The sequence below is a fragment of the Dermacentor silvarum genome, chromosome 9, assembly GCF_013339745.2.
Source record: "Dermacentor silvarum isolate Dsil-2018 chromosome 9, BIME_Dsil_1.4, whole genome shotgun sequence".
Classification (NCBI taxonomy): Eukaryota; Metazoa; Arthropoda; class Arachnida; order Ixodida; family Ixodidae; genus Dermacentor; species Dermacentor silvarum.
In genome coordinates this window covers 106,627,763-106,639,321 of record NC_051162.1, presented here as the reverse complement: position 1 = coordinate 106,639,321, position 11,559 = coordinate 106,627,763, and the positions used below count along the sequence as shown (strand labels likewise).

General features: G+C 43.9%; 1 protein-coding gene across 2 annotated transcripts in view; it reads right to left on the bottom strand.

Moving 5' to 3' along the window:
- Nucleotides 1–6,040, bottom strand: part of LOC119464072 (translation initiation factor IF-2-like) — a 21,291-nt gene extending 15,251 nt beyond the window's left edge. The window contains exons 1-2 of one of the 2 annotated variants that reach the window (XM_049655864.1): nucleotides 5,909–6,040; nucleotides 3,151–3,466 (exon numbers count right to left, since the gene is read on the bottom strand). In XM_049655864.1, the coding sequence (XP_049511821.1) occupies nucleotides 3,151–3,466; nucleotides 5,909–5,978 (386 nt within the window). In that variant the 5' untranslated portion in view covers nucleotides 5,979–6,040. The remainder of the gene's footprint in view (nucleotides 1–3,150; nucleotides 3,467–5,908) is intronic. The other variant, XM_049655863.1, reaches the window with a different exon arrangement.
- Nucleotides 6,041–11,559: the final 5,519 nt, after the last annotated feature.

Sequence of the window (11,559 nt, the reverse complement as noted above, 5' to 3'; positions counted from 1 at the left end):
GAAGAACTTTTCGCCTCTCCGAGCCAACTACCTCCTCGTTGTACCCTCAGCATTGCGTCCAGAGGTTCTGCAAGCTCTCCATGACGACCCAACGGCTGGACACCTCGGTTTTTCCCGCACGCTCTCGAGGATACAAGAAAAATACTACTGGCCTCACCTCTCTGCCGACGTCGCCCATTACGTAAGGACATGCCGAGACTGTCAACGACGCAAAACACCGCCGACAAGGCCAGCCGGACTTCTACAGCCGATCGAACCACCTCGCCGACCGTTCCAGCAGATCGGGATGGACTTACTGGGGCCTTTTCCGACGTCGACGTCCGGGAATAAATGGATTGTCGTAGCTACTGACTACCTCACCCGCTACGCCGAAACAAAAGCCTTGCCCAAAGGCAGTGCCGCCGAGGTAGCCCGATTCTTCGTTGAGAACATTCTCCTGCGTCACGGTGCTCCAGAAGTCCTCATCACCGACAGAGGCACGGCCTTTACGGCAGAACTAACTCAAGCCATCCTGCGATACAGCCAGACAAGCCATCGCCGGACCACCGCCTACCACCCGCAGACGAATGGCCTCACCGAGCGGCTAAATAAGACCATCGCCGACATGCTGGCAATGTACGTCGACGTCGAACACAAGACGTGGGATGCCATCCTTCCGTACGTGACCTTCGCATACAACACGGCCGTGCAAGAAACGACGCACATGGCGCCGTTCAACCTGGTCTACGGAAGGAGCCCAGCAACGACGCTTGACGCCATGCTACCGGACGTCACCGACGAAGAAAATCTCGACGTTGCCACCTATTTGCAGCGTGCCGAAGAAGGTCGACAGCTCGCCCGGCTGCGCATCAAGAACCAGCAGAGAACCGACAGCCGACACTACAATCTTCGACGACGCTACGTCGAGTACCAGCCCGGCGACCGTGTTTGGGTCTGGACTCCGATACGCCGGCGAGGACTTAGCGAGAAACTATTACGACGCTATTTCGGACCCTACAAGATTATCCGACGGATTGGCGCACTGGACTACGAGGTCGTGCCAGACGGCATTTCGCAATCACAGCGGCGCCGCGCACGACCCGAAGTCATCCACGTGGTGCGTCTTAAGCCTTTCTACGCCCGTTGACGAACTTGGGTACTTCGTTGCTTTGTTATTTTTTATTGTCTTTATTACACGTGGTTTATGTTTATGTTATGTTAGTAGCATCGGGACGATGTTTTTTAAGGGGAGGGTAATGCCACGTGTACTTCTTTATCTTTTACCGGTGACCGGCTCACAAACGTTAAACGTGATCGCTCGGCGCAGGACGCGCCTGTATCGGAAGTTTCTAGAACGTTATCGATGCTTCTTTCCGTTGCCTGTCTTCACTGACGCTTATGTTATCTGATTGTATGACCGACGCGAATTGTCTAGAACTTTCTGGAAGACACGCGGGCATCAGGGATTAATCTGGAACCTTCGATGACTCAGGTATAAAAGCCGACGCGTTTCGCCGCTGATCAGATTTTCGACGATCGCCGACTGTGTTCGCCGCTATCGTTGTGCTTCGAGTGTAGCTTTCTTTTGTGGGCACAGGTTCGCCCAATAAAGAATCAGTTTCGTCACACACAGTTTTACGACTGTTTTCTTCACCGTCACTACTACGTGACAATATGTCCTAAAGCTACAGAGCAAGCCGCAATGCAGTAAGTGCGGTAGTTTCTTCTAAATATGGCCACAACTGAGACACAGTTCGCAAAAACCACGTATCTCATGCTTGTTCGTGAACATTGATTTCTAAATTACACCAATCAATTTCTTTATATTATATATAGTTGGAATCTAAAAGAATTAAGCTTTTTATGGTTTATACGACAACTTCATATCTTAAGTAGAAGAGCCGCCACGGTTGCTCCAAATGTACTGAAAACGGGGGGCTCGTGCCGCAGGAGTGGGACCGCCACCTTAAGCGTACAAACGATGTAACGAAAAAAAAACACATTCTAGCGGTACAGGTGCCTTGGACATAAATAATAATATTATTAATAGTAAGAAGAAGAAGAATGGCCCTGCTTTACATTCAGTGCTGACCTAAGGTTTCTTCCAACGGTTTATATTTACCACTCCTTAGTGTCATCTCATCATGAAATCAGCTTCTCACGACGTTTTCCCTTGTCACTTGCTCCCGTGCTCTAATAGATTACCCGTTATCTGCTCCATGCGTTAGATCATGTGTCCAACTTAACTGTTTGTATATCTCCTCTAAATAATCAGCTACATCCGTTCGCACGGTAATTGATGCCACCGTCTGCTCTTGTCTAAACAGCTTACCTAGAATTTTTGTTTTTCTATACTACATGCAACACAATAGGCTTTCGTATAATAGTGCTCCACATAACCCCGTTGAACATTTGCTCCTCCAAGGTGCACGTCTTACGCAATTAGGAAGTGGAAACACAAACAGAGATGAAGCATTAATTGATTGGTTAACAATTATTCTCTCACAGAAATACGTAAATATTTTACATCAGAAATTAGTAACTACATTTTTACCTTGAACAGGATAGGGCTTCTTCAAGGTACTACTAACTCCGTATTCGGATGCAGCATCTATATTGCAGATGTGTAGCTGAAATCGAACTGACACATTTCTTTTTGTCAAGTACTGCTCAATCTGAGTTAATATCAGGCAATAGGTGCTTCGCTAGCACACTGACGGTGTTTTGCCATCTTCAAGAATTTTAGCTCAGTGCAAACCCTAGCCCACGAATACTGCGGATTTGTGCAGCTCTACTGTAAATAAAATGGATCTCACACCACGAAGGTTTGGAGGGCATTTATGCATCTCAGGCAGTTTGAGGCCGTACGTACGCGGTGGTAATAACTGGGTGATATGACTTCTGCAATGCGGTTTTCAGCTCGCTATTCAGATCAAATGTCCATGTATGCCTTCACTTTGTTACAATGTACTGTAGGGGAAATCGAACTTACACGAAATGATCAGGAGGGTATGTCATGCATGTCTGACAATTACAGGACGTACACACGCTCCAGTAGTATCATGGAGGATGCCTGGCGCTTCTGTCGGAAAGTTTACCGGCTCATTATCCTCATCTTACGTGTATATCGTGGATCTGTGGAAATGGCACTGTAGTTGAAATAGTACTTACACCACAAAGCCAGGGGGGCATTCGCATCGCGGTTTACACTTTTTGCGGCACGACGCCTCCAATGGCTGACCGCACCTAGCCGGACAACCTGACGCGCACGAATGCCAGTCCTTGTAGCGGCGCAGCTTGCAACTCCAGCAATGCGTCTTGGAAATGCACTCTCCCCAGGAGTTTCGGACGTAACCTTTCTTGCAAACGCATCGGCGAGGTTTCTCCAGCTCCCAAGAAGGCGTGTGGGAAGGCCGGCAGAAGTGGTCTTTCTGATCTTTTTCAGGAGCTGGTACTTCGAGGTCGCCGCATTTTTCAGGCCCACTGTCTGCGAATTGTGCAAAGGAGGGTTAAAGTGAAAGTCGGTTAAGGCAGTGGTAAAAGCAAAACGTAGACGCGTGTCATGGTTTCGTGCAGTGCTCTATTGAGAACCGCAGTGTAAGAAAATGCTCTCCTTGGCTCGAGATATCTAAACGGCAGTCGCTAAAGCTTTGCTCCTATTTGTGTGCGCTCAAACGTACACGGATGTTCTTTTTATTTTTAATTTGAGAGACTGAAGTAAAAAAAAAGCATGGTGCAGAGAGCACGAGATTGCTATGTTAGGTAGATTGCTGCAGAAAGCGTGAATTAATTCTATGGGAAATAACACTAAACATTTGGTTAAACGGAAACTGCAACGAAACGTACGGTTCCATTTCCAAATTTCTCCTAAGCAGTTGAGGACGAATTTGTTGAAACATGCATACATTCCATCTCATACTATGGGAATGGTTATGTTGGAAGCGTAGAGGTAATGTTAGAGCTCCAACCAATTGATTATGTCTATTTCATTTATCTCAAATTCTATATATTATATTGGCCAGAATTAAAGGAAGAATTATTAAAACTTTTGTAATAATCAAAAAGGAATACTCGCCCCTTCGAATTATCCGAATCAAGGAGTAATATTGTGTTTTCAGCTACGGGTGATATTTATAATATTGTTAAGCTTCAAGAGAAAGCTTTAGCTCATGGCCATATATGTAAATGCATGGGAGTGGAGAAATCGCTTTTGCCGGCAGCTACGGCCCCGAAATTGGTGAGGTTCGCTGCATCAAAAAAGTTAGTCCAGTGATTTTTAAGAAGCATTGTTTTGAAATGGGCCATTCAATTGTTTCTATAAACATTACTAAACATCGCAAAATTTTTAAGAACCAAGCTAGTACGTTTACAACCCTTTAATTGAGTGATGAAAAATGATATTACAATTCTATAAACCACACATAATAATATATCTAAAGCGGACAAGATTTGTTTGCTGTACCCACTTCTGAATTTTCCCATTTATTCTTCAGTAGTACTTCTGCTTTACCCTCGTAACCACCATAACAAAACCCCGTACGCTGAAAAATAATGTTAAATGTGGCCGCGTTTAGTTCTCAACATGATGCAGTTTATAGAACAGCAATATCAGTTTTTGGTGCGGAATTACGTATTTGTAAAGTTGGTGCTTTTTTTTTCTTAATCTTGCCAATTTTCGGCGATAGCTCTAAAAAATTGCGGGTCCTAAACCTATACTCCGCTTCCTACAGCCCAAAAATTTAACTTTGTAAATGCAACAAACTTTATTCAAATTCGTTAAGCGGTTGTTTCATAAAAGCGTTTCTGCGTTCTATATGTATTTGAATAGGCGGCCTCGCAGTTGGCTCCGAGCCGAAGCGTCCTTTTATGTAATAAATCTCGTAAAATCCAAGCAGGGAAATTTACCTCCCCGTTATACTACACGTACTAACACCAGCAGAAGAGCCGAAAAGTTAGGACTCTTAGCTATCGCGTTTCGCGTTTCGAGAATCAGGTCAACAAGAATAGTCCCACATGTGCAACTTTAAATGCCCACTTAATAAATAGTGCGGTCACAAAACGCACCCTTTTTCCCGCATTTGCATATAGTAAGCTCTGACCACATACACAGTGTTCACTGCAAATTTATCTAGATCTCAGAGTAACCTTTACAGACACCTAAAACGCAGAAATGATGACAGCAGGATGGTCGTATGCTTTCTGCCTTTTCCGTGGCAAGTCTTTCTGAACCCTTCGAACATTGCTGAACCTGCTAGAGTAGATGTGGTCATTTAGTAGCCCTGACGGCCAATGCAAGTGAATGAGCAGGTGTCAGCCGTGACGCCATGCACAGGCAACCACACAGTAAAATGGGAGCAGGAGAAACAGGTCTTTAAATGTTATTTCCAAAACGCATCATCCAAGACACCATTAGTAGTAAGCAATAGCGCGATACATCGAGGCCCATCTCCTCGGAGCCATGTGAGCATGCGCTTGGACAACAGCGACCCCAGGCGCGGATGCAGACTTATTGGGAAGTATCCCTCGACTAGATCGCGGTGGCTTAAGGGAAGTTCACTGCTAAAATGCAGATGGCTGTACAAAGTGCATTGCTTGCGAAAAGCATTCGCACTCAGTGAAGTCTTTGCCAAACGGTCACGAGTTTATTATGCTGGGGAAAAAGAAAATTCTTCGCTCCACTGAAATTGTCTTTGAGAATGAAATTTTCCAGGCGATAGTTTCGGTGCTTTGCCCGTCAACGTTATTTACAGGTGACGTTGAAAGTATCTCATTTCTCCCGCTAATTATATATTCTAATGAAATCAGTTTTGATTTTTTTGTTTGAACATCTCTGTTCAGCCTAATAACCATTCGATTTCGATTACATGTAATATGTGGGCCCCATGATGCTTGCGCCATGATTCAGATATTTCACTTAAAGTGTACTTACTGGTACGATTGCGTTGTCCGTTTATCAAACTAAAGCAGACGGTGGCAAGGAAAATCGCAATGTAGCGCATCGCGCTTTAGACGACGCAGCAGTATAAAATGTCTGCTCACCTGTCCTTCAGGCTTGGTCAAAACCGCTCAGTCGTCAACATTGCGTGTCAGTGTGCCCATTGTTTTACAAGCGAAGGGTTCCTTGCGTCCTTGCTATGCGTACGTTTTCTGCATAGGTGTACATAAAACAGAAAAAGTTATTTGCTTGAAAAACAATAGGCGGACGTATCTGAGGCAAACAAAATAGACGTGTCGGAAGCTTGCCCTGCGTTTTCATCGATTCTACAGTTTTATTGTCGAGAATGCTTGTTAAAAAAAGCAGCGCAAGCACATGGTAATGCTGATGTGAACAGAATCAGGAGGCTAGTGCTGTCTGAAAACCAGTAACTGGTGTTTCAAACTTACATCAAATTGGAGGTCTTTGCTTGCGTATGGAGCATAGAAAAGATGGCGAGTTTTCGTGCGCCATTAAGACAAGCTAGAATTTTGGACACGTGCATTTTGGCTTTCAGGTAGTAACGATTACCCAGTGAGAACATATTTTCAACACTTGACGACATGGTACAGGTATTATTTGGGAATGGGCGTTGCCCACCCTATTTTATTGCGATAGTAATTATTGATAGCTTTCACGTGACGTCACGCGCCCACCTTATCGCCATGTTGGGGCACCAACATTGCGACTACGAGCACTGCAGTCCAATCCATCTTATTGAAAGTTTTCACGTGACGTTACGGACCCAGCTTATCATTGTGTCGGTGCAGCAACATGGCGGCTACAATGACGTCAGTGCAAGCCATCTATAGAGACACTCGGGGAGCGTTCGTGTGGTCGGCACTGGCCTAGACTGCAGCTGCGCATGCGCAGTGCTTGCGTAACTACCGAAATGCAGTCGCGGGGAGTCGCACACAAATGAGCACGACGGCGCATGCGCGATCCACACGGTCAATCCTGTCAAGCCGGGCCGGCGCGCCGCGTCTCGTAAACCACGTGATATTCTAGGATACAATTGGGAAAATATAGGGCCTAGCCACAAAGGCTTGTGACTAACAGCGCGTTATATTACAGCGCGCTTAGTGTTGTAAGATACCTGATATGGTCATTTTGGAAGAGTGACGCAATTGAAATGGTGAAGGGTGCGGTAGCACGGTTTGGGGCAAGCACGCGTGTTTCTCGCTGTAGGCGCTCTTGTCATGGCATCTTTGAGAAGGGACCGTGAGTGCTCGCAGTGATCGAGTGAACTGTGTATAATTGTGCATTTGGGAGCTTGACACCACCTGTGTTAGTTACAATGAAAATATTTACTGCCATTTTTACTGTCCAGAAACTACGAACCTTACTTGTAATAGTTTAATGCTTTTGCTATCGTTACGAATGCTTCGCCAACTATGCATCATTGCGACGTTATTCTTTTTTTTTTTTTGAGCTCAAGGCCTTTGAGTTCCCCATTGAGTACTTGATGTCAGAGATCCTGCGACTACCTCCTGCTGAAGTGTTTCTTTTTTTTTCAGCCTCATCTCGTAACCTGCTCCCTGATTGTTGCTAAGTGCTGTGTGTTGTGGCCATGACATTGTTCCTCTTTCGCACCCTTCTTCTTTGCGCACGTGGAACTAAACCTGTCTGCAGTCGGTGCACAGCGTTTGTTCTAAGCGCAGCTGTCTTGCACAATCGCCCGTGACCACTAGGCACACTTGTGCTTGTATTGTTATCAGGACTACTTGGAACTATTGTTTTAACAGATTCTGTAAACTTGCAGCGAGGTCTTGAATGCGTTCTTTGTTAAACTATAGCAAATATGCGCGTATCCAACTTGTACAATTCGATGTTCAAAGAGGAATCCCTATCACTGGTCTGTACTTGTTTTGCTGAATGCCGCTTGATCACTCGTCGACACCGCCGCAGGGGAAGCCAGCGGGAATGACGTGTCGTGCAGCGGCTTGTCCAAGCTTCTGCCCAAGTTGCCGCCCATTTGTCCCAAAAGCAGGGCCTACGCATCATTTACTATGGCGCTTGGTCGGATTGTATTACGGCCGTTGCCATTTTTATCTGTGGTTTTCCATGTTTTAAGAGGTCGTGTTGTCTCTTAATGTCTGATAACTAATCTCATAATAAATGAAAATAGTGCCTGATCTTACTTTGCGCTTTCTTCAAGTAGAAAACTGAACTGGCCAGGTCGAATCACTAAAAAAATTACGGTCTTGAAATCTAAATTAGCCGATCTAGAAGACAGCAGTAGACGATCAAATTTAGTTATTTTCGGAATGCAGGAAGATCCTAATGAGAAAGACGCGAATGTGAAGCAAAGAGTTCTAAACAACTTGTTTTCAGCCAAACTACAAGTATCATGCCTATCTTGGTAGAAATCACCGCTTAGGCAAACGTGACAATTATAGACCAATTATACTTCATTTTCAAGACTAAAATGATAAGCAAGCAGTGTTTAAGAGCTTAGAGAAGTTTAAAGGGACAGAAATATCTCTTCAAAATGACTAATCGTGTGAGACACTGCAGAAAGAAAAGCTGTTATGGGCAAGCTCTAAGGATGAAAAACAAGAAAAGAATGCTTCACTCATTAACGACAATCTGCGAGTAAATGGGGAGGTCTCCATGTCGGACGAAAACGCTCAAACCAGAATAAAGGTTGCTTTCTATTATGGTAAAATGGAATGATCTCTACGATCCTCTAGTAACCAACCTAATATTGTTAACACAACTGCGCATAGCGTCGTTAACAAATAAACAGAACTAGAAGCCATCTTGTTAGATTATGATGCCCATGTTGTTATAACGGAAACCTCGGTTCGTGATGACATCGATGACGCTGATGTATTTACGCACTCATATCAGGTTTTTCGCCACGACCGTCCTATTAGAGGCGGCGGCGTTGCTGTTTGGATCCAATATGACATTCGAACATCACTGCTACGTCAAATAGATAATCACGAAAGTGTTTCTTTGACATTTTTCTGTTGAGGGTGCATTTTATTTTTGTGTGAGGTTTATAGAGCACCGGATGCACAACCTCGATTTCTGATGGATCTACGCGATCAATCAGGGTAATTTTCTTCTAAAGAAGTAATCGTTGTTGGCGATTTTCATTTACTTTCTGTTGACTGGCGCTCTACATTTTCCAATACATATCGAAATTCAGAAGTTGGATTATTGCTTGATCTTACGCTAAACTTGGATGTGCAACAAGTAGTATCAAAGCGTACGCGAATTTGTGATTTCATGCTCTTCAATCCTCGATCTTGTTTTCGTTACTAGGACAATGGAATAATATAGAGTCTCCCTGATTGTGCCTATTTCTGATTATTCAATGGTAATGTTGTCATGTAGTCCTTCAAGAACCTTGTATTGGTCCCTTCGAAATAGCTTCTGTAAATGATTTTTCTCTGCACGTGCCATGGATGACGGTGGCCTGGATTACCTTGAACTAAAATTCAACAGCTTCCAAGGTTCAGATGTTAGTATACTTTGGGATCAATTAAAAGAGATATGTACTTACTGTCTTGATAATATCGTACCAATACAAAACTAAGAAAACAAAAACACTAATCCCTGGATTACGAGAGAAGTCTTACATATAAAAAGAAAACTTAAACGCTTTAAAAAAAGAGGAGCGGCTACAAACGTTCAAGCCGCTCGAACGGCGTTTAATGAGGCGTTGAAACGTTCTACATGGCATTATTTTCAACATACCCTACCATTTTTTTATGAATCCATTCAGAAATTCTGGGACTTCTTGAAGTAAAAGAAAAAAAATGTTGATGAGATTACAACTCGATGGCCCTGGAATTGTTGAGAAGAAGGCCACTGCGGAAGAGTTTAAGTTATATTTTCACTGCGTGTTTGCCGTCCCTTCTGAAACAGTCAGTCTTACCCCTGTGTTTTGCTCTGTTCTCGTAGATATTGTGTCACTACAAGGTGTTGTGGCTATGCTTCTTAACCTATATAATAGAGCATCACCTGGTCCTGATGGCCTTCAAAATGCGTTCCTTCGTCGCTACGCTGAATTTTCACCCCATTCCTCGCATGGATTTTCGCGCATCCATATTATCTGAGGGTCTACTGGTTGAATGGCGAATTCCGCGTGTGTTATGACCATGCAGAAGAATGGTGACTCTGTAGTGATTTCAAATTATCGTCCAATTCACTTTGTGCTGTAAGATGCTTGACCATATTGTTGCTAATTATGTAAGCAATTTTTTACAAGATAGCAACATTATATCTTATTTTCAACATGGTTTTAGGAAGGGATTTTCTACTGTCGCGCAACTAACTACAGTAATTCACAATTTTGCAGCGTTACCGACAAGTCTGTTAAAAGTGACGTATTTTTTTGCACTTTCGAAAAGCGTTCGATCTTGTTTCACATCAAAAGTTAATCTTCAGGCTAAAATACACTGACCTCCCCTCTTCCATATTAAACTGGATTTCCGCCTACTTAGAAAACCGTGTACAATCGGCTTTTGGTAATGGTCACCAATCGCATCGTTTGCCACTTCGGGGGTTCCACAAGGTAGCGTACTGGGACCACTCTTGTTTTTGATTTTGATTAATTATATTGCTAACGCCATAATGAACCAGTACAAATTCGTTTATTTGCAGACGACTGCATTTTGTTTCCTGACATTGTTTGTCGAAAGCATGAGGAACTTTTGAATGCTAACCTTCATACCACTTCCTACAGTCATACTGCTTATCATACCGTCATACAGTCATGAGCCATACAGCTTATCGTCTGTGGTCACAGAGTTCGCGCAAGTCTTCTTATTTAAAGATGAAAGTTTGGAGATGCTGTTAAAGTGGAAGTTTTTTAAGTAGAAAAGTTGAGCATGTGACATGTGAGTACTCAGTCCAACACTAACGTTACTACACGCAAAAGGAAGGCAGTGGTGCAGTATGCTCATGGATCCTCCTATTTTTTAAGAATGTTGTGCGAGGTACAGAAAGTACTTGATTTTCTCAGCACGCGATGACTTGGGTCGCACTTTGCAGAAGTTCAGAGGGACATGCAGACGGAGGGCACTTCACAAAGATATTGCAGAACGAGGACTGCCACCATGTTTGTTACATGCACATGCTTCGCCATCTATTAGATCCCTTTCTCCTGCAGGTGCATCTACATCAGGTAGACTGGGAGGCATTTTAATGAGATCCCTAAGAAACAACAGTACAATATGAAGGCAGCAATGCGCTCGCATTGCAACTAAAGTGTGGCATGAATTCAGAGCTGAAACAAAACTTGGATGTGATGAATTCTTGCACCAACGGCTATTGAAGCATGAGCACAGGCAGGGCAGTACACAAAGACAAACAAATAGGTCAATCATAAATCGGGAAGGGCGCCATCCTGTTTTATATAGGCCTTCTATGTCCATGGTTTTGCATGCGGCTATGCCTATACTTGCGAAAGGAACCAACTACCTGAAACCACAGTTTATTTCCTGCTGAAGGGCTAAAGTACACTAAAGCAAAGAAAATTATGGCTACGGAATCTTGTCGCCCCCTTAAAAGAGGAATATTTGTGACTGGGCAGACTTATACAGTGCCTGAAGCCACATCTTAACTGTTGTCAAACGATGGCTGTCTACTAG